The 23,682-nt window shown below is 41.4% G+C and overlaps 1 protein-coding gene across 1 annotated transcript; it reads right to left on the reverse strand.

Moving 5' to 3' along the window:
• Positions 1 to 12,866: 12,866 nt before the first annotated feature.
• On the reverse strand, positions 12,867 to 13,331 carry LOC131025839 (uncharacterized). Its single transcript, XM_057955624.1, has one exon. The coding sequence runs from the start codon at positions 13,329 to 13,331 to the stop codon at positions 12,867 to 12,869; it is 465 nt and encodes a 154-aa protein (XP_057811607.1).
• Between the last annotated feature and the right edge of the window lie 10,351 nt (positions 13,332 to 23,682).

The raw sequence follows: 23,682 nt of genomic DNA on the forward strand, positions 1-23,682 counted from the left end.
TCTCTGCAGAGGCCATTTCTTTTTGTGATTACCTTTTCATAGATGTCCCATCTCCTGCTCTTCAAAGTAGCTGTTCTCACCAAACAAGAAACTTCAAAGATTGAAGCCTCAGCCCAAGTTCAAATTACTCTCTAACGGAAGAAATCTTGAAGACCATCTCCGCCAACGGATCTATTCAAGACGTCTCCTATAAATTGTGCTCAAGGATCACTTCAATCTTCACCGATTCAAAAATATAAGCTTAAACGCTGCCGAATTCGTTACTCAGCAAAACCAAGCCTCCCCAAAGTTTAAATCAAAAAAGAGAATCACAAAGCCAAAAATCATTCACTGCTGATTACATACATTCTCTTAGAACTTAGGCAAATATTATGTATCCAAAGCCTAGGTAAAACTGACTGCAAAGAACCTGTTCTTTGTGGTTTAGTTGGCAAGTTTTCAAACCTCTTTTCATTGAACCGAATTGAGAGTTTGTGTCAAAAAGGAGTTCAGACCAGCGTTCTGTCTCTGTGAGATCTTAGTGCCCAGTGTGCGCTAGGAGTGAGAAATCCAACCCAGTGTGTTGGTAATGAAGATAAGCTCTTTAGTTGTCTCGGTTTGTTGTGCACCCGCAAGCATACGTTCAGGTAGAGGTGGCCACAGTTCGGTTCCTAGTTCGAACCAAAATGGAACCGGCGGTTGCACGGTTCCAAACACGGGAACCGGAACCGAATCAATTTAGAACTTCCACGGTTTCGGTTCCGAACCGTGAAATTGATTTTTTTTAATTATATTCAAATAAAATATGCTTTAATTAAATGAAATATGCTTTAATTAAATAAAATAAAAGTTGCAATTTTTACAAATATAATTTAACTTATAAATTGCAATTCTTACAAATATAAAATAATTAACTTATATATTCTTACAAAGAATATATTCTTATATATTCTTAACTTATACTCCCTCCGTCCATGAAAGAACTTCCTAGGAGGGAGTGGCACGGGTTTTAAGAAAAAAATATTGTTGAGTGTATTGAGAGTGGATAAAAGGTAGTTGAGTGTATTGGGAGTGGTGAAAAGATGTTATAATTAATATTGAGAGTTGTAAAAAGTGAAAAGTAAGAGAATTATAAGTGGTGGGGTATAGTCCAAAAATAGGTAGGAAATTCTTTTGTGGACGTCCCAAAAAGGAAAGATAGGAAGTTCTTTCGTGGACGGAGGGAGTATAATTAACTTATATTCTTATATAATTAACTTATATATTCTTACAAAGAATATATTCTTACAAATATTCTAACAAATATATTTAACTTAAAAATTGCAATTGCAACCCCACGTTGACGACGAGGGGCGCGGGGTTTATTTTCAATGGTAGCAGTGTAGTCAACGGGTGTTTTTCCCTTGCCACCACTACGACCAGAGCCGGAACCGGAAGCAGCCATTTTTGTAGTGAGGATGATAAATGAAAGAAGGAAGAAGAGTAGTAGATAGAGTGCAGAGAGAGTAGTAAAGAGTGGTAAAGAGAGTAGTAATATAGAGAGAATGCAGAGAGAGAGAGTATTTGTGGAGAGAAAGAGAGTAATTTAGAGAGAGTAATATAGAGAGAAAGAGAGTGCAGAGAGTAATATAGAGAGCAACAAAGTAATATAGAGAGAGTTTTTGTAGAGAGAATTGCAAAGAAAGAATGAAGATATGATAGTTGGTGTGAGGAAAAATGAAGAGAATTAAGGGTGTATTTATAGGAAGATGTTGAGGTGAATTTGAGGTGAATTTGAGATGAATTTGGGGTGAATTTGAGGTAAATTTTGAATTTGAATTTGAAATTCAAATTCACATACACACGCTCCCTTCCATTATAATTGATGCAGTCAAATAAATGGACTGCCACCTGCAAAGCATGACAAAGCCTGCCACACTTCAATGCATGACAAAATTGCATGCAAAATACACGTAAAAACGAGGCACAGGCGGTTCTACCGATTCTGGACGGTTCCGGCCCGGTTCTGGCGGTTCCGTGCGGTTCCACGGTTCCATGGTTCCGGTTCTGGTTTGGAACCGGGAACCGGCGGTTCTCAAAAATAGAACCGTAACCGAACCATTTTGAGCCGATTTCGGTTCCAGTTCGGAACCGTCTCTCACGGTTCCGGTTCTAGAACCGTGCGGTTCGGTCTGGTTCACAATTTCGGTTCACGGTACCGGTTCGGATAGCCACCTCTACGTTCAGGTTTGTTGTGCACCCATAAGCACACGCATCGGTTTACTGTGCACCCGTAAGCACATGCCCAGTGAAGTTGTTGGTCTGATCAACTGACCGTGAATGTAGGAAGTATTTTTCGAACCACGTAAAAATCTCTGTATTATTTACAGCTTCAGTATTTACCTTCTTACTTGTGCTTTTGCTTTCCTAAATTGAAAACTGATTAATTTCAAAGAGAATCTTAACTGCTAACAACGTGATTAAAATCACAGGCTATTTCGAAACAAAAGTTTTTCGCTACGTGTGTTATTAGTCTAACTGATCTATCTTCTAATAGTCAGTAAGATTCATAACATCTCTTTGTTTATCAAACTCGACTGAAGCCTTATGTGTATCAGTTAAAGTTTTTGACTTAACTGATAGCTCTTTACTGAAGAGTATTCAGTATTAGTCGTCAACCTTATTTTGACAAAACTCTTTTTAGTAAAAAGGTTGAGTCAGTTTGTATTTAAAGTTTCATTTTGAAAAATAGCCTATAGGTGTATTCCCCCCCCATACACCTATTCGAGACCCTCCTGACCTAACGCTTCCTTACCTCTTGCATTTTATCATGATATGATTTCATCATCTCTTCCATTATTTCATATTTCCCCAAAAGTTGTTGTGCTACCAACTGTTAATCAGTTTTGATTATCCCCCGATTGGCCCGAAGCTCACTCAAGATTTGGGTTGCCCTTAACACTGCCTCATATTCAGCCTCATTGTTGGAAAATTTATCCTCAAATTTCAAGGCGAATTGATAAACCTCTCCCTCGAGTGAGGTGATTTAGATGTCTACTCCACATCTCTCTTTTGTGACTGACCCGTCAACCTGCGCTGTCTAAGGCCCTCTCATAGGCCACCGGGTTGTTTCTTGGATGAAGTCCGCCAATGCTTGCGCTCTAATGGTAGTACGTGGTTCGAATTCCACTTCATATTCTCCCAACTCTATTGCCCACTTCACCATCTTTCCTGCTAGATCCGGTCTCCCTAAAATCTGTTTGAATAGTAACATTGTTCGCACAATGACTTTATGTGATAAGAATTAGGGCCGCAACTTCCGTGCTGTAATCATGATAGCATATGCCATTTTTTCAACTTCAGTGTATCGTAGTTTTGCTCCTTGGATGATCTTGGTCGCAAAATAAATCATTTTCTGTTGTCGATCCTCTTCCATCACCAGTACAGAACTTAAAGACTTAGTCCCCACAGAGACGTATAGGTATAATGGTTCCCCCGGTATTGGTTTTGTTAACATCGACAACTTCATCAAGTAAGCTTTGAGATCTTCGAAGGCTCGCTGACACTCATTACTCCACTCGAACCGACTTTCTTTTCTTACGATTTTAAAAAATGAGAGACTCCTTTCTGTCGATCGTGAGATAAATCGGCTCAGTGCCGTTATTCTCCCATTAAGTGTTTGAATTCCTTTAATATCTCGTTGTGCAGTCATGTTCAAGATAGCTTTAACTTTATCTGAATTAACCTCGATCCCTTCTTTTCTTTATAACCCAAGAATTTCCCTGATTGAACCCCAAAAATACACTTCGCTGGGTTGAGCATGAGTTTGTTCCTATGCACTACTGAGAAAATTTATTCCAGGTCATTCACATGTGTACTAGCCTTGATGCTGTGTATCAACATGTCATCCACGTATACTGGGATGTTCTTCTTCAGTTGCTCTTTGAAGATTCCATCCATCATGCGTTGGTACATAGCTCCGGCATTTTTGAGATCGAAAGGCATACATATCCACCTAAAAACTCCTGCGTAGACGGCGAAGGCTGTTCTAATCATGTCATCTGGGTGCAGTTTCACATGGTGGTACCCCTGGTAGGCATCCATCATAGATAATAATTCACTGCCCGAAGTGGCGTCTACGAGTTAGTCTATCTGAGGGAGTGGATAGAAATCTTTTGGACAAGCCACATTGAGGTCCCTATAGTCCACACACATTCTCCATACTCTGACTTTCTTTTCAACCGTGACCGCATTAGATACCCACTCGGGATATTGCACCTCTGTAATGTGTCCCGCATCCAGGAGGCCCTGCACTTGCTCCCTGATAACTGCATCCTTCTCTGCCCCAAAATGTCTCATTTTTTGTTTAACTGGCTTGACAGTTGGATCCATATTCAAGCGGTGTTCGGCTAAGTTCCTATCGATCCCCTTCAAATCTGCCATGCTGAAGGCAAATACATCAGCGTTGCTGCACAGGCATGCGATTATCTCTTTTTGCAGCCTGGGTGTCAGTCCGGTCCCAATCTTCGTCATGTAACCCTCTTTATCCAGGAAAAGTTCAATAAGTAGGCAAACGTCACTTGTGGAGACCAATGGTTGTTTTTCAGTTCCTTGCCTTAATGCTAAGATCTCTTTTCACTCCAGCGTTGTAGCCGTGATTGCTCCCACTTTTCCTTTCTTCGTAATGTCGGAATTATCCGCGGTTATTTCTTTTTTCTGCCATGTATGATGGGTTAAGGCATGCACATAACATTTTTTGGAAATAGCTTGATCTCCCTATATCTCCCCAATTCGCCCTCCATACAAGGAAAATTTCATTTTTAGGTAGAGTGTAGAGACAACTGCTTTGAACGTATTCAAAGCGGGACATCCCAGGATTATATTATACGAAGACCTTGAGGTGTCAATGATTAGAAATCGAATCATCTTGGTTTTGCTTTAATTTATGCACCCTGTAGTAACTGGCAACTCTACCATCCCCACTGGTATCACTGATTCTCCTGAAAATCCGTATTGAGGGGCATTCGTGGGTTCAATGGTAGCTTCGAGACCCATAGCTTTCCAACATTCTAGATATAAAATATTGACTGCGCTGCCTGAGTCAACAAATATCCAATGAATCAAACAACCCGCTACCTCAGCTGAAAATACCAGTGTGTCGTCATGTGGATACATCAAAGGTCTAGTATCTTCTGGTCTAAATGAAATGGTAGGCTTGTCAGCTGCTGATCACTAATTTCTTAGCAACAAAAACTGCAACTACACAGTGTAATTATAGCATAGAATTAGCAAGCCAAGTATCGTATCCACAGAGACTATAATAGCGAAATTACTCTAGCTATTCACTAAACGGACTCTAACAGTAAACAGGTAAACAAGACTGAGGATGAAACACGAACTAAAATAAATCAACTTAAACTAAAGAGCATATAAAAACGATTACTAAATCAAATAAGATAAAAACTCTGACCCTAGGGATGTATTTTCACTAATCAACTATATGTATTCAACCTATTGATTCAATTACCAATTTTAATCCAACCCTGATGAAAGATCACTATAGTGTTCACAAGCGTCTCTAACGACCACCTATAAACGTAGATTAATCTACCCCTTTTCGCATTCAAGACTCCAAGGAATAAACTAACTCCCAATAGCACATAAAGAATAGCTTCCTATAGCTTCACATATCGCATTCAAGACTCAAGGCTAACACTATATCATGCATTCCTGAATCGGCTGAACAATTATCGCATTCAAGACTCAAACTGAACAGCTAGACATGTAAATTATTGATCAGATAATTCACAAGATAAATAAGCACCAGGAATCATAAATCATAAGTTGGAGGGCAAATTGATATCAATAAATCAAAAACACATAATCAATTAGCTATATACAAACCCTAGGTTCAGATTAGAAGACTAGCCAGACATCACAAAAGAAAACATAAACATAATTAAATTGAACACAATTGTAAAAACAAATTGCATAAAAACCGAATTGAAACGATTGTAGCGGCTTGAATCTTCAATCTTGATCCAAGCCTTGAAAACTGGAAAGCTAAAAAGTTCTAAAGCTATGAAACTGAAATATGAAAGTTAAGAACTGAAAAACTAAAGCTGGGGACCCTAAATAGGTCAAAAGAAGACCTATTTATAGTGTCAGGGTAAAATACAGTGTTTGAGCTCGAAAATACTTGGAAAAACGTAAAAAACGCGGAAGGAAACGGAAACACGCCTAAAAACGGCGACCCGTTCGGCGATCGCCGTCTGGGTCGCCGAAAAATGGCCAATTTCTTCATGGATTCGGCGACCGCCGAATTTTCCACCGGAGGCCAAAAATTGAAACAGGGAATTCGGCGACCTGGACGGCGGTCGCCGTCTGGGTCGCCGAATGTTTACTGCTGCGCGCGACGTTTTTGTTTCAGCCATAACTTTCTCGTCCGAACTCCGATTTATGATCCGTTTGCGCTCACGAACTCGTATCGAGACGATCTACAACTTCTATTTCAGAACATTGTTCCAAATTCGAACTCAATAAATCTGCAAATTCCTTCAAAGTTCGAGTAAGAATCATGTTTCACAAGATAAAGCAAATTAAGCACAAAACAATCATCCAACACTCAATTTCCTATAAAATTAACATCATATGAATGTTAAAAAACCATGGAAAAATGAGTGTTATCAACTCCCCCAAACTTAAGCCATTGTTCGTCCTCGAATAATGGGAAGAATAAAATCAATAACACGAATGGGTAAGAAATCTAGCTCATAGATGCCTCCGAATAATAAAGAATGATAGAATTATCAAATCCTCAATAATTAAGCACAAAATTCACCAATAAACACAATCTATAGCAAAATCAACCTTGACATTCCAAACAATTGAATCTCACAAGGTATGTGTATCACTCAACTCTCAATTGATGGAACGGGACGTGTACACTCTCATCGAATTCAATGCAATGCAGATTTCTTACCATAGGCTTGCCAATCGTCTACAATCTCCATCGCTAAAAGTGTGCCAGGGCTAAGATCAGAAAGGTCTTTTTCTTCGGGTTATAATGTAGGGACATTGGTTAAGGTAGGGAAATATAGGCTAAGTGACTCAACATAATTAAGAACACCAACCTTATAACTTCACAAAGCAAGTATGGAATAAATTCCATCTTCCACCAAACTATGTCACCATAATCAACTCCAACCAAGGGATTTAATCATCACAAAACAGAACTAAACACTCTTTTATGCTCTCCATTTATTTCCAACAAACAAAGTCGATTTTCTAACAAATTTCTCAATATACACTCGACTTCACACTTTTTTCCTTTTCTTTTCTCATCAATTTTTTTTTTCTTTTCTTTTCTTTTTCTTTTCTAGAGCTTATAAGAGTAAATAGTAACACAAAATCATCCCTTCTTTTTCACAACCCACTATGAATATTCACCACACTAAGATTCCCCATATACTTCATCACCCCCTATCATCCGGCTAAAGAATAAAAGCTAAATAGGCTCAAAGTGGATAACAAAGGATAATTTTTTCAAGGACAGTGTTTGGGAAAATAATGTGGCTAACAAAAGATGTCCTAAAATCATCTCCTAATCCTGGGCACAACAGCAACCTCGACACAGAAACCATGGCAAGTTCTAGAAGATCACCACATATGCATGACAAAACTCACAACAAAGAATAAACTGTGTATGATAAACAGTTATAGCTCAAATCCTCACAGGTTTATTCAACGTCCAAAAGTCAAGGTTAAAATCACTCTAGAATTATGCAAATTAGTTCCAGTTATACTTAAATCATCAAAGAAAATCAAACTCCAAAATTTTTTTTTCACAGAAATCATCATTGGCATCTCACCAGAAATCTAATGGAGCAATAATCATCTAAAAAAAAACAATCACAAACACACACCACCAACCAAGCAGGATAAAACAATAAAGCCAACAAAAAATAAAAGTGATACACATATCTACTCTCACCCCCCTCCCCCAAACTTATTAAAGAACATAAGTTCGAAAATAAGTTTGGAGGGATGATGATATGTGTGTCACTACTCACAGAAACACATGCTCCATGGTGGTGGTATGAACAAGGCGCGAGTTTCCGCATCTTCCAAGCTCACGCTGTACCAAAAACCCAAACAAAACAACGAAACAAAAAGGAACAAGACAAAACAAAAAGAAACAAAACGAAACTAAAAGAAAGGAAAACAAAACAAAGAAAAACAGTTGGGTTACCTCCCAACAAGTGCTTAATTTAATGTCTAGAGCTCGACGATACCTCACAGCCTCAATGAACATCAAACGCAGCAGGCATGACAGACCGCCTAACACGAACAGATGTAGAAGGCTCATGTGCATCAGCTGCGTGAAAAACGACACTTCCATTGGGCACATCTATCATAGCTCGCCCCGTAGCTAAGAATGATCGACCAAGAATCAACGGCGGATTTGCATCTTCAGGAATATCGAGGACCAAGAAATCCGTAGGGAAGACGAGCTTGTCGACCTTCACAAAGATGTCTTCAAGCTTTCCTCTCGGCTTCACTCTTGATCTATCCGCCATCTGAATCTCCATCGAGGTCGGCTTGAGATCTCCAATTCCCAACCGCTTGAACACAGAGATGGGCATCACATTGACACTAGCCCCTAAATCACAAAGGGCCTCGGGAAAGAGCTCTCCTCCTATCTCGCACTCAATGGTGAAGCTACCCGGATCTTTCTTCTTCGAAAGTAGCTTCATTGGCAGCTCAGTGCTCACAGCTGTCGCCTGCGAGATTTTCTTATCCTCATCCCCCATCTTCTTGGTGTGAACAATTGCCTTTTCTTCTTTATCCTCGGGATCCTGCAATTTTGAGAGACTTTGAGGCTGTGCACGCCGGTCCGATTCTTCAAGTAGTCTCTCTAGCTCATCCACTGTACGTCTATGCTCTGTCTCCTCGAGATTGACAATCTTTTTCTCATTCTTGCAATGGGGGACCTCCAGCTTGACTTCCTTGGCATCCACCTTTTTACTCGGCTTCACAGCACATTGCTCTTCGAGCACCTCCCTCTTCATCAGCCTACGGGGGAATGGAGCTTTTGGGATGTACTCCCTAAGTGGAATAGGAGCCTTGTATGGTTCCTCAATCAGAGATTCATGCTCCTTGCTCATCCTCATCTCTTGTGTAGACAGAGTGCCCTCGAAAATAGCATTGCAATGGCCCTTAGGATTGACAGTAGTATTGCTTGGGAATTGGCCCGGCTTGTGCTGCGCCGCCGCTTGGTTGGCAATTTGACCAACTTGATTCTCTAACATCTGCACCTGCTTAGATAATGCTGAGAAATTATTCTCCATGTTAGAGATTTTATTTCCAACATTCACCTCCATCCCAGTCATCTTCATGAGCATCTGCTTCATCATGTCCTCCATCGAATCCTTCTTTGGCTCATTGATGACTCCCCCACTAGAAACAGAAAATCCTGGTGGAGGTTGCACAGCATTGTTTGGGTTTCCATAGGAAAGATTTGGGTGCGGACGTGCTCCTGGCTGAAACTGCTGCTGACCCTGCTGATATGGCTGACCTCTGTTATACATCCCTGGCTGTCCTTGCTGGAAATTCCCATAATTTCTGTCATTGATATAATTGACGTTTCCCAAGCCTGATGGGTCTATCACAGCTTGCTCATGACGTCCAGCATTCAATTCACCAATTTTTGCAGTCAGCTCTGCCAGTTGTGTAGCCATCGCTGCCTGTTGAGTCACCATTGCTGCCATAGGGTCAGAACTAGACGCAGCTGCAACCTTCTTCAGTTGTATACGCTCAGATGGCCATTGGTAGCTCGTCGAGGCCATACTATCAATAATGTTCCACGCTTCAGAACTGCTTTTCTGAAGTAGAGATCCACCTGCAGCTGTATCCATGTGCATCCGTGTACGCTCCCCGCAGGCATTGTAGAACATTATCACTAGTGTGCCTTCATCAAATCCATGACCTGGGCACTTTCTGAGCTTCTCCTGATATCGCTCCCACGTCTCCGCTAGCTTCTCTCCCTCGTACTGTTGAAACTGCACGATGTCCATCTTCAATTTCAATGTAAGGCCAGGCGGATGAAATTTTCGTAGGAACGCATGAGCTAAGTCCTCCCACACAACATTATTTCCCAGCTGCAGCGTATGATACCACGACTTCGCCTTATCCCGCAGTGAAAAGGGAAAAAGACGAAGACGGATAATGTCATCAGGGACACCATTCATCTTCACCGTGCTACACAGCTCCAGGAAATGCGCCAGGTGCGCATTAGGGTCTTCGGTCGCCTGTCCACCATATTGGCTCTGTTGAACCATCGTGATCAGACCCGTTTTCAGCTCAAAGTTGGTAGCGTTCACACGTGGGGGCTCCTGGTATACATACTGTGGTATGAACGCTTCATTGATGGCTGGTTGTTTCGGAGCCTCTCTCGTCTCCTGTGCGTCAAGCAGCTTCTTCAACTGCTCTTGCAGAGCTCGAATTTGGATTTGCTCTGGAGTAGCCATCGTATTATCCTCAACTTGATCGTTTTGCTTCTTTAGATTGCGCAAGGTCTTGTTGATTTCAGGATTCAACTCAAAGAGAGGAGTCTCGTGAGATCGTGTGTTCATATGCAACCTACAGAAACAGCAAAAAGATCAGAAAAGAAAAATAAAAACAAAAAGAAAAACTTGCAGTACTATAAAGTCCTATTGGAAATATTAAAGCAAAATCTAAACAGTCCCCGGCAACGGCGCCAAAAAGTTGATCACTAATTTCTTAGCAACAAAAACTGCAACTACACAGTGTAATTATAGCATAGAATTAGCAAGCCAAGTATCGTATCCACAGAGACTATAATAGCGAAATTACTCTAGCTATTCACTAAACGGACTCTAACAGTAAACAGGTAAACAAGACTGAGGATGAAACACGAACTAAAATAAATCAACTTAAACTAAAGAGCATATAAAAACGATTACTAAATCAAATAAGATAAAAACTCTGACCCTAGGGATGTATTTTCACTAATCAACTATATGTATTCAACCTATTGATTCAATTACCAATTTTAATCCAACCCTGATGAAAGATCACTATAGTGTTCACAAGCGTCTCTAACGACCACCTATAAACGTAGATTAATCTACCCCTTTTCGCATTCAAGACTCCAAGGAATAAACTAACTCCCAATAGCACATAAAGAATAGCTTCCTATAGCTTCACCTATCGCATTCAAGACTCAAGGCTAACACTATATCATGCATTCCTGAATCGGCTGAACAATTATCGCATTCAAGACTCAAACTGAACAGCTAGACATGTAAATTATTGATCAGATAATTCACAAGATAAATAAGCACCAGGAATCATAAATCATAAGTTGGAGGGCAAATTGATATCAATAAATCAAAAACACATAATCAATTAGCTATATACAAACCCTAGGTTCAGATTAGAAGACTAGCCAGACATCACAAAAGAAAACATAAACATAATTAAATTGAACACAATTGTAAAAACAAATTGCATAAAAACCGAATTGAAACGATTGTAGCGGCTTGAATCTTCAATCTTGATCCAAGCCTTGAAAACTGGAAAGCTAAAAAGTTCTAAAGCTATGAAACTGAAATATGAAAGTTAAGAACTGAAAAACTAAAGCTGGGGACCCTAAATAGGTCAAAAGAAGACCTATTTATAGTGTCAGGGTAAAATACAGTGTTTGAGCTCGAAAATACTTGGAAAAACGTAAAAAACGCGGAAGGAAACGGAAACACGCCTAAAAACGGCGACCCGTTCGGCGATCGCCGTCTGGGTCGCCGAAAAATGGCCAATTTCTTCATGGATTCGGCGACCGCCGAATTTTCCACCGGAGGCCAAAAATTGAAACAGGGAATTCGGCGACCTGGACGGCGGTCGCCGTCTGGGTCGCCGAATGTTTACTGCTGCGCGCGACGTTTTTGTTTCAGCCATAACTTTCTCGTCCGAACTCCGATTTATGATCCGTTTGCGCTCACGAACTCGTATCGAGACGATCTACAACTTCTATTTCAGAACATTGTTCCAAATTCGAACTCAATAAATCTGCAAATTCCTTCAAAGTTCGAGTAAGAATCATGTTTCACAAGATAAAGCAAATTAAGCACAAAACAATCATCCAACACTCAATTTCCTATAAAATTAACATCATATGAATGTTAAAAAACCATGGAAAAATGAGTGTTATCAGCTGCGCTGTTAACTGTCATTACTGTTTTGTCATAATATCCCATTTGCACCTATCTAGCAATCTGTTTCTTCGCCCGGTTGGATGTAGGAATATCGTTCTCTCCGGTGATTATGTAGACTTCTCTCCGGAAAGGAGGTCGTTGGGGAGCTTCTTGCCTTTGTTCCCCATCACGCCTATTACCCTTTTCATATCTTCGCTCCTCATATCTTCCTCTTTTATCCCTTTCACCTCGCCCTCGATCCTTGTTACCATTGCGTTGTTCTTTGGGTACTTCTCCGGGAGCCCCATTAATAAACTTGTCTAATAGTCCCTTTCTCACTAAGATTTCCAATTGATGCTTTAGGTGCCCGCACTGCGTTGTTGGATGTCCATACGCGTTATGGTATTCACATAGTAGATTATTCTTTCTCGGCTTTGGATTGCCATGGACATAGTCCCATGGGGCTCTAAACCAGTTCTCATCCTTAACAAGATGAAATATTTCATCTGCGAGCTTGTTCAAAGGAGTGCGCTTGCGCAAGTCATTTCATCGCTCTTCCCGTCAGTCTTTTGGTACAGCTCTGGGTGAGGGAGTTGGTGTTTCCACCACCGTAGATGGTACTCTTGGTGGTAATCCCTTATATGGTGCTTTTTGGTAATGTTTGTCATTGTAATCTGCGTTGTTTTCATTTCTTTTTTATCGGTATTTATCCGATTCTAGCCTCCTTGCGGCCTTTGCATCCTCCAATTGCAGATACCCAGGTAGTATGGCCATGATATCATCAAAGTCTCTTGGTGGTGTTATTTGTAATGCATCAAAGAGAGGCCCCTGTTTCAATCCCCTAACAAAGGCATACCACTTAATCTGTGATTCTGCCTCCGGTATGTCCAGTGCGGCTACGTTAAAACGAGCCACATACTCCCTCAATGTTTCATGTGGTTCTTGTTTGATATCCATTAGAGAGATAGCGGTCTTACTCACTTGTTTAGAACTAGCAAATTGTCTCATGAATATGAGAAAGAGATCTCCAAATGAGTGAATGGAATCACACTTTAGATTGTGAAACCAATGCTGAGCCATCCCCGAAAGAGTAGTTGCAAAAATCCTACATTTAATGCCCTCAGCGTATTGGTGTAGTGTAGCCCCCTCAAACCATGCCATGTGCACCTCGGGATCGGTGGTTCGATCATAATCCAATAATATCAACCTATAATTGATAGGCAGGGGCTCCAGTAAGATCTCATCGGAGAAGGGACTTGCATTAAGCCGGGGTATCATACGATGGGTAGTATTACATTTTTTCCTTCCCCTTGAAGTGATGGTTTATGTGAATCTACGATGACTTTTCCTTCGCGGTTCCTCAAAGACTTGTTATTCGTGATCAAAGGTTTCATTTCGTTTGATTTCCTGACTATTCTCCCTTAGTTCGGTTTCCAAACTCTTCAGTTGACTTTTGAGGAATGATACTTTTCCTTCAACTTAGTGTTATCTTTTTGATTTTCCAAACTGCGTCGTGGGGTGGTTCCACTGGTTGAGTCGCCCGCATCTTCTATTTCAACACTTTGCGTGACAAACCTTCTTTTGTTCTTCCTTTTTTCTTCCCCAGCACTTTCTATTCCCCTCTGGGTAACTGGATTCGAAGCAGTAGGACCTTCAAATCCTTTCTCCTACGTAGGTGCGGTGGTAGCTTTTTTATGAATTACATGTTCCTCTTCTCATGGTGTTATTGGTTCTATCGGGGTGAGCAGTATCCCCAACATTTGATGCATGGTAGCGTAATTAAGCATAGCCATCATCTACTCTATTACGGTTATGTTAATCAAACCTGGTGCAGGAATAGAAAATGTATTATCCTGCATAGCTGGCCCAACTAGTGACTGTCTAATCCCTGGTGTAGTCATATGCGGCCCTGAAGAATGAGTGTTATTAACCGTAGTGAACCCTGGCGGCATAAGCTCGGAGAGATCAACCCTCTGTGTTGAAGAAGTCCCAAGTTTCTTATTCTCGCTGTTCTCTGCTACGCTGTCGAATTCTTTGGTGAGATCCTAATGGGGGTCATTAGTTTCCATGATCAGTATCTGTTGGAATGAATAAATAAGATAGAGAGAAATATATAGAATTATCACTGCGCAGATATTCCTGCGCAGGTTGGTTGCACCGTGTGATACCCCATTTCTGTATTATAATTGTTAGCTGAGATAAGAAAGCCCACAGAAACCCAAAAACTTCGGCCCATAACAAGATTTACGATCAATAGTACGGATTTGTCAAATAGTAAAAGGTGCTTAGAAATCCTTTCTTATGGATGTTCATAAGAAGCAATAGATCTTCCTGGGAAAAAAACCTTGAAAAATCCTACAACTCCACACCATGGTTATTCATAATCTCCGAAAATACCCAGATCACTTATGAGGATTAACCATTTCTTCAGTCCAACCAAAAGATCATAACCATAATCACATGTTGTATATGAGCAATCATCCTCCAAAAAAGAACAAACATTAGTAAACATATCACTAAGGAAAGAAGGTTTAACTGTGCACAGATACTGTCAACTAGGCATATACCACCAAATCATGTTATTAATCCTACATTCTCTCCCAAAAAGAAACACTAAGCATAAATATTTCCTTCGTTTTCGACATATACCCCATGAATACACCATTTCACAAACATAGCACACAAGAGAATTCCAACAAAGCATATACAAAACTTAAACGTAAAACCCAGGAAGCATGAGAGAGATGAATGTCCCCAAAATCCACCCAAAAAATAAGTTAACCATCCCATATTCATTCATTCAACCTATGAGTACATCAACCTATAAACAGAGTAGACAGAAAGATCCTAGCACAGCATATAAGAACTCAAACGTAAAAAGTCCAAAAAGAAACATGGATCCACGCACATATCAAGAGATCTTTCCCCAAAACATTCTTAAACATGACCTTTTCCCACTCAAGAACAAGAAGAACAGAACACAAAAACCCAATCCCAACTCACGCCTTAGCACAGATTTTCCCACAGACGGCGCCAATTGATAAAATCTACTTTCATCAACAAGATAATCATAACACGATAGAATGAGGAAAAGACCTGTTGGAGTAAATTCACATAGACAATCGAGTATTCCAGAACACAATTTCTACAGGCACATAAAGATATTTCCTATATTTCGGTAAAATTCAAGTGTATGGAGAAGATGATGATATTACAATGACTAGTGTGGTATTTATAGGCATTACAAGGGAAAAGGGTACAATGGTATTTTTATCCTTCACACGCACTTTTCATGCACAGACGTCCTTCCAGTGTCGTTATCACTTTGATTGTCCTTCCCTAACAACCTTGCAGCTTTTCCGTCTTTAACAAAAGACAATTGATGGTCTGCGCAGGTATGTCTATGGGTTCCTGCGCAGGTTATTCTTTCTCCTACACATATTATTTTTTCAAGGATTTGTGTGGGTTCATCTTCATAAGGCTGCACAGGTGGGATTTCACAGGGCTACACATACGGAACTTCATAAGGCCGCGAACTGGTAAAGTCCTTGGTTGGGCTCTTAAACATGCGCTGTCTTCAAGCGAACTCTCCTTCATTCCTTTGGTTTTCATCATCTACCTGTGTTGTTAGTTTTCATTCACATATATAAATATCATGAAAAAATTATCGTTGAGTGCAATGTCCTACGCTGATGAGGATCTTACCCCTCATCAGACATGTTGACTCGTGCCCAGACTGACTCATGCCACGTCAGCATCTATATATACATTGGAAGAAAGACACGCGTGATGGCGATGGTTGAAAAACATGAAGTTGTTGTGTAGGTTCATGATACATCCTTAGAAAACAGCAAACTATCATGATTAGGAACTAGTTCTTCATGGTAAATGCCAAGTGAATAACTTGTGAATACATTTATAGTTCCAGACTAAGCATTTTCATTGTAAACATCCTTATCCTAGCTTGAACACACTAAGATGTTCGATTAGGGATGTCAATTGAACACACATAGTAAGTAAGTTGTTCGATTAGGGATGTTAATTGGGCTAGCCCACTGGATTTCGGGCCAGCCCTATCGGATTTTGAGTTAATCGGGTGCGGGCTAATCGGGTTGAGGATTTTATCGGGTTATAAATTTTCAGGCTAGCCCATCGGGCTAATCGGGTTAAAGACGTAAAAATAAAATACTCCGTCCGCCCCTGAAATAGCTTCCTATTTGGGGACGGCACGAGTTTTAAGTAAAAGTTGTAAAGTGTATTGATAGTGATAAAAAGTGTTATAATTATTATTGGAAGTTGTGAAAATGTGTTATAATTAGTATTGAGAGTGGTGAAAAGTGAAAAGTAAGAATAAATAAAATACTATTAGTGGTGGGATAGTTGTCCAAAATGGAAAGAAAGAAAGAGGAAGTTATTTGGGGAACGTCCCAAAAAGAAAAAAAGAGGAAGTTATTTCAGGGACAGAGGGAGTAATCATTTGTATTTTGTTATTCTTAATGATCTAATGTATAATGTATAAAATATACATAGAAATAAATGTTGGATTTGTATACTGAAAGCAAGAACGTTTTATGCTTGTATACAATGATTCATGTGTTCACTATTTAATCTCCTATCTGATTGGGTTCATGATTGCATATGTATGTTCTTTATCTCTATATAAGTAGATTATATGGTGTGTTGTAGATCACAGAAGACCATATAATTGGATTAACCTTAAGAGATATAATATGATCACAACCGAAATAACTCTAGGACAAGTTATTGGTTTAGGTTGCAGTTTAGATGGAAGTAGTTTGTCTTGACTACTTATCTATACTGGTACGTTATACGTATTGATAGGACCACAGTGAGATATATTCTTCTATCTGACTTAAGTGAAGAATTAGAGATCTCGGTGACTTTTAAGATCTTAATACTAATAAGATGTCAGATATATATGTTGATTCGTTTATCACTTTGACTTACTATGAGCAAGAGTTATATAGTAACTTGTGTACTCTGTATCTTGGGTGATAGCGGTCAATATATGATATCTGATTATCTGTATTAGTAATCGTATCCGTATAGGATAATGACATCCCCTTAAGGAGCTCAATAATGTTTATTGTGCTAAACCCTGCAGGTTGATTAAGTTCAGGCGCAATAATAAGGTTTGAGTGGTACTGCTTAAGGATTACAAAGAGATTAATTAATTTAGGCTGTCAGAGCTCTAATTAATTAATGGATGTCGGATATTTTAAATACGAGGATTTAATAAGTCTAAATACAAGCCCCGACTCATCACCGGCAATAAAGGGGTAAGTCAATATTGGTTCTCTAGTGGAATGAACTGATATTTATAAATTAATTATGGTCTGGGCTGACCATTGATAAATTAATTTATTTGAGGCACATCTTTATTCCTTGTATCTGGTCCCTGGACTGGCCCAATATCTCCTAGCCCAAGTAGGGCTAGAAATCGTTCCCTACTAAAGTTGGCGCCCCCCTCTCTCTTCTGTATTATATAATACAGCTGTCAGCTCTCAGGAAATACACACTGATAATTATTAGGGTTTGAGAACTGAGAATGGGGCGCAGGAAACGTGGGGATTTCTAGCTTGGGATTTCTCACAGTTCGTTGTCCATCCAACGGTGAGACTTGAGCGGGATACAGTCGAGAAGATCAGAACTGGAGTCTTTCGACACGATCATCAACCACCTGTGCATCCGATTTACAAGTAAGTAATTCCTAACACCTATGTGCAGCTGTTAAATTCATAGGAGCATGTTAGGATTAATCGTTGTATGATAAATTAATAATAACCAAGAAACGATCATCGGGCAAAGCGGAACGTTAATTCAGTTTAATATTCCTTCAATTGGTATCAGAGCCCAGGATTAATTTATTGGCTCTATTATTAATTTATGTACGATTAATAATGTGCGTTGTTTTTACTGCTGTTGTTCTTCGTGGTCTGTTGATTCGTGGGATACGTCGTTTGACGTTGTAATCGTTTTTCACCATGAGAAAATCCGTGGTTAGATTAGGTTTTCTTTTGTATTTGTTTTTCCTGTGTAATCTGTAAAACTGAGGAACGAGACGAGACGACGACGAATCAACAACGAAGAACGGTGTAAGGAGACACGACGGGTACGGTGCGGCACGGGCTACCTGACTCATCCAAAAACACCTAGCGGATGGACTCGAATTTATACGAGGTCGTCCTAGGGCGGTAAAGTGACTCAAGTCGTCTCTCAAGGAAGGCTTAGCAGGGCTTCGATCGTGCTACTCACAAGAAACAGAAATAAAACCTAAACACTCTAATCGGGTAGATTGGGTCTGACACTCTCTCTTTAATTCTAGGCGTAATTAAATAAAGCTTGTAAATTATCTAATGCAGAATCAACAGGAAGCATATAAATCTATCTAGGCGAAAGATAGAAAGCAGATTAAGAGTGCAGGAAAGACAATAAACCTAGGGTTCTGAACTAGCAATCTAGAAAGCAATAGTAAATCAACAATCGCAAGCACTAGTTATCTAGGCGAGATAAACGAACAAGCAATTCATTGAATAAACACGAAGCAACAATAATCTATGCAGAGGAAATAAACTACCATTCAATTCTAAAGAAAACATAAACAGAGTTCTTACAGCGAGAACGATTCAAAACTTCAATCCGATGTGAAGAAAACTAACTTGATCTTCAATCCACAAAGCTAAAGATGTTTGATGATGTTTTAACTACTCTAAAACTAAGGAAAACAAGGGAAAATCGTCTGGAGGCTGCTGGGGTCGAGAATATCCTGAAAAACCCTAAAGAAGGCCTTAAATATGGAAGAAAACGTAACTGCCGAGCGCCAGGGACGGCGGCCGCCGTGACACGGCGGCGCCGTGAGCGCCCTTCGCAATTTCTCTCCAAACATTGAGCGGCCCGCGCCGTGGGGCGGCGGCGCCGTGGGACGGCGGCCGCCGTGAGCTCAGACTCCCAACCGACTCCAAACGATGCCGAAACGCGCGGTAACTCCCGATTCCTGCATACGACAGAAGCACACCCAAAAGGTCATCGAGCACGTGAAAAATATAGCACAAAGGTACGAAACGAGCTCGAATGCGCAGCAGGAAAACTCACAAAATCATCACAAAATAGGGCTAAACAACCCCCCCACACTTAAATCCTTGCTTGTCCTCAAGCAACAATCACAACATCGACAGAAAATCCACAAGCGATTCTTCTCACCAAACAAACACTAACCAATCCAAATCCTTCAAGGTATCAATGTCCACAATCGGATGTTCAAAGTTAAAGTTTAAAAATGCAACAACAAGGTGATACAACTCAATCCGATCAGACCCAGTTCTCCGCTAGGGGTGAATTTCCTAATGCAATTTCCTTTATAATCATATCTCATCCTTTTTTCACATTCTTTCATTTTTTTCACATTTCTCTTTTTTTTTTTTTGGGTCAAGTTATTTTCGCTCTTAATAGATAGGCCATAATTCACGAGATTAAACCTTTGGAGGTGATCCAAAATATTCTCGTGTGGTTTCCCATGCTCATAATGAAGCCATTAGAGGAGCAGAGACCCAGATCTATCAAAAACTCAACAACCAACCAAACAATTCAACACAGAGAATGATATTAGGAATTTGCACTGAAAACACTCCCCCTAGCATCTACCGGACAAATCACGTTAAGAGTTGCTCATCAGGGTGTTGCACCAAAACCTTAAGCTAATTACACCATGTTGGGAACAAATCAATCATGAAAGACAAGGACAACAAACAACACAACCAAATTCCAGAATCGCCAATGGACCACTATCAACATGCGATGCACTTAAAAACAAGCAAGAAAACAAGACAAGGGGACCATTCACCCCAACACAAGAAAGCCCAAGAACACCTACGAGAAAACACCCACAGGATTTACAAATACCAACAAACGCCCCCCCACACTTAAAATCTGGCACTGTCCTCAGTGCAAACAAAAAGAGGGGTGAAATAGGAAACTTCCCTAAACGCTGATCCAAAGGTGAGTCTGTAGTGTCCACCGATGTCAGCCTCCCTCTCATCCAAAGAACAGGCAGTCTCCAACGCAACAACCTGCACCAAACAACAGGAGCAACAAAACATAACACGAACAAAACGAAAGAAAATGAAACAAGAAAAAAAACAAGAAAACATGGGTTGCCTCCCATGCAGCGCTAGTTTTTAAGTCGCCAGCCCGACTAAGAGAACCCCTTAACCAAAATCCGATTGAAGCTCCAGCTGCCTTAGCGCCCTTGTAAACACATCTTCTTGAATTGCAGCTGCGGGTCCTCCAAATGAGTCCTCCATGCTCATATCCTGGGATGGCCCTCTATCCACGCATCCAACGAAATTGCGTGACCTAATCTCATCAAGCTTCTCTTCCAATAGCAAAGCACACAGAAGGCCTTGCTCTTTATCATCTTCCTCCTGCAGCTTTTCCAGAAATTCCTGCTCAATGCCAGCCTCATCCTGCAAGTTAGCAAGGAATTGCTCCACGATCTCGTCCTCCTCCTGCAGCTTATTCAATAGTTCCTGCACAATACAGTTCTCCTCCAAAGCATCAATAGTTTCAACATAAGAGCAGCATTGAATTAAGGAAGTGGAGGAAGTAGGTTTTTCATCAAAGGTTGAGAATGTTATCGCTCTTCCTGCCCCTGCCATACTCACAGTCCCCGTACTCACATCCATGCACGTCTGGGTGATGGCCATAAAGGGTCGGCCAAGTAGCACGAAATGCCCATTCTCGCCTCTAATCCCTTTTCCCACATCAAGTACAACAAAGTCAGCTAAAACACTAATCCCCCTCACGACCACCTTAACATCCTCGACAAGGCCTCGTGGGCTGCTAATGGAGCCGTCAGCTAGCTCTATCTTAACGTTCGTGCATTTCAGCTCTTTATTTCCCAATTTCTCAAAAATATCAAGCGGCATGAAATTGACTGCCGCGCCCAAATCAAGCGTTCCTAAGACCTTTTCAACCCCAGCTAAGCTAATATAAAAAATAAAGCTACCTGGATCTCCTTGCTTGGGTGGTGGTTGTTCTGGTGCAGCAGGGACAGGTGGCAGTGACTCACTGGGACATTGGGTAGCCTTGATTTCTTGCACGGTTTTGCTTCTCCATTTCCCCGTAGTCATTGGGGCATTCTCCTTGATTACCGCTACGGCATGGGCTTGATGCGGCTGTTGGTCCTGGTTTGGGAACTTCCCAGTTGGCTGTTCCTGCTGCAGCTGATTCAATGCTCCAGTTAGCTGCCCAACTGTAGTCTCGAGGCGCTTGATGGTAGCACTCTGAGCCTCCATCGCCTGTTTGCTAGCTTGCATGAAAGCTTGCATTTGATCTTCAAATAAGGGGCCTGGAGGTTGGTGCTGCTGGGGTGGGTAAAACTGCTGTTGTTGCTGATACCCCAATTGCTGTGGAGGTCGGGGGAACTGATAGCCTTGGTTTGATCCCGACCCTTGGCCAGGAGCTTGGTTCCTCCATCCCGAATTCTGCTCATTTCTCCAACCCGAGTTGGAACTTTGTTGCCCTTGATTAAAGATGGGCCTCTGTTCAAATTGAGGCCTCCCCGGATAGCTCTGAGCAGCATAGACCTCTGCTTCTCCTTCAGGTGTGCATTTCCCCATGCGATGGCACGCGTTGGTTCCATGACCAAAATCGCCACATATGCCACATCCTTCTGCTGGTGGCGCATGAACTGGTGGAGCCTTCACCTGGTTCATCGTGAGGTGTTGTACTTGCCTCATCAGGTCCGCTACTTGCTTCTGAAGCTCATTGTTGGGAGCTACTGCATTGGCTTCAACCCTCCTTCCTCTAACTGATTTCTGTTGAGAACTCGCGGCAAGTGTTTCGAAAATCTCTTTGAGCTCATCAGCTGTCTTCCGGGCAATGTTGCCCCCTGCTGTACTGTCCACCATAAACTGCGCCGTCTGAATCAATCCGTCATAGAAGAACTGCATCAACATGACGGGTGCTAACTGGTGCTGCGGGCACTGGCGGAGGAGCTCTTGGAATCTCTCCCAAGCCTCGTGGAGAGGTTCGTCAGCTCCTTGCATGAAGTTCATTATTTGGCTCCTAATCTCCTGTGTCTTGTGATTAGGGTAGTACTTGAGCATAAACTTCTCACATGCCTCTCCCCATGTGGTGATGGAGTTTGGCTGCAGGGACAGTAACCACGTTCTAGCCCGGTCCTTGAGTGAATATGGTAAGCACTTGAGTCTCAACTGATCCTCGGTGAGTTCCAGCAGTGGGAAGGTCTGCACTTGAGTGCAGAAGTCACGGACGAACTGTAAGGCGTCCTCACTTGGCATCCCATGAAAGAGCGGCAGCAGGTTTGAATCGTTAGGCTTCAGATTGTAATTCCGGACCGCCGCGGGAAGCACTATCGCTGAAGTGCTAGTGTTCCCAATGACCGGCCTGGAGAAATCCCCCATGTATTGGACATTCTGCTCCGCCATGGTTTCTTGGTCAGGATTAGGCCGAGCTCCTTCTTCTCCGTCAGAGTGCAAAGAAGGTGTATCCTCAACGGCTTCCAGAATGGGGTTGGAAGCGATTCTCTCTTCACAGTCTCCCTCTCGAGACTGTGATTCCACAAGGATTCTCGAACTAGACTCGGACTCCACCTCCAGGATTAAAGGGACCTCACGAGGTCGGTGAATGTTGTCGTAGTAAGGTGCAAGCTTTCTCTTCAAGCTTCTACGTCCTTGCATATACAACACGAACAAACAAATCAAACGCACCGGAGGGAGAAAAATAACCGAGTCAAAAGAAATAAACAAAAGTAAACACGGAAAACAATGCAACACAATCAAATGCCTAAAGCCTTCCCCGGCAACGGCGCCAAAATTTGACTCATCCAAAAACACCTAGCGGATGGACTCGAATTTATACGAGGTCGTCCTAGGGCGGTAAGGTGACTCAAGTCGTCTCTCAAGGAAGGCTTAGCAGGGCTTCGATCGTGCTACTCACAAGAAACAGAAATAAAACCTAAACACTCTAATCGGGTAGATTGGGTAGAGGTTGAAGTAACCCTGGAGAGCTCGACAAATCTGGTTTATTTCTTTGACAAATATCGCATTCCTTCACCCAACACTCTACATCTTTCTTCATGTGTGGCCAAAAGTAAAATGTCTTTAATCTAGAATAGGTACCTTGGATTCCTGAATGTCCACCAAAAGCTGAGTTGTGCACTTCAGCCAGAATAAGTTTCCTCATATCAGTGGAAGAACCAACCACTACTCTTCCTTTGAACTTGAGAATCCCTGCTTCCACTTGAAACTCAGGATGGGACTGAGGATCCTCCAGCTTAGCAGTAAACACTTGAGAGAAATGAGAATCTCCTTCGTAGCTCTTCTTGACCTGCAACAACCAAGTAGGTGATACAATAGATAATTCAAAAGCCTCTTCTCCTGTTTCTGGATATCTGGATAATGCATCTGCGGCCTTGTTTTCCACTCCCTTGTTATACTGAATCTCATAGTCGAGGCCGAGCAGCTTAGTG

This window comes from Salvia miltiorrhiza, chromosome 5 (assembly GCF_028751815.1).
Source record: "Salvia miltiorrhiza cultivar Shanhuang (shh) chromosome 5, IMPLAD_Smil_shh, whole genome shotgun sequence".
NCBI classification, from domain to species: Eukaryota; Viridiplantae; Streptophyta; class Magnoliopsida; order Lamiales; family Lamiaceae; genus Salvia; species Salvia miltiorrhiza.

Coding starts and splice junctions, on each gene's coding strand:
- LOC131025839 (XM_057955624.1), bottom strand. CDS start 13,331: ATGGCATGGTTTGAGGGGGCTACACTACACCAATACGCTGAGGGCATT.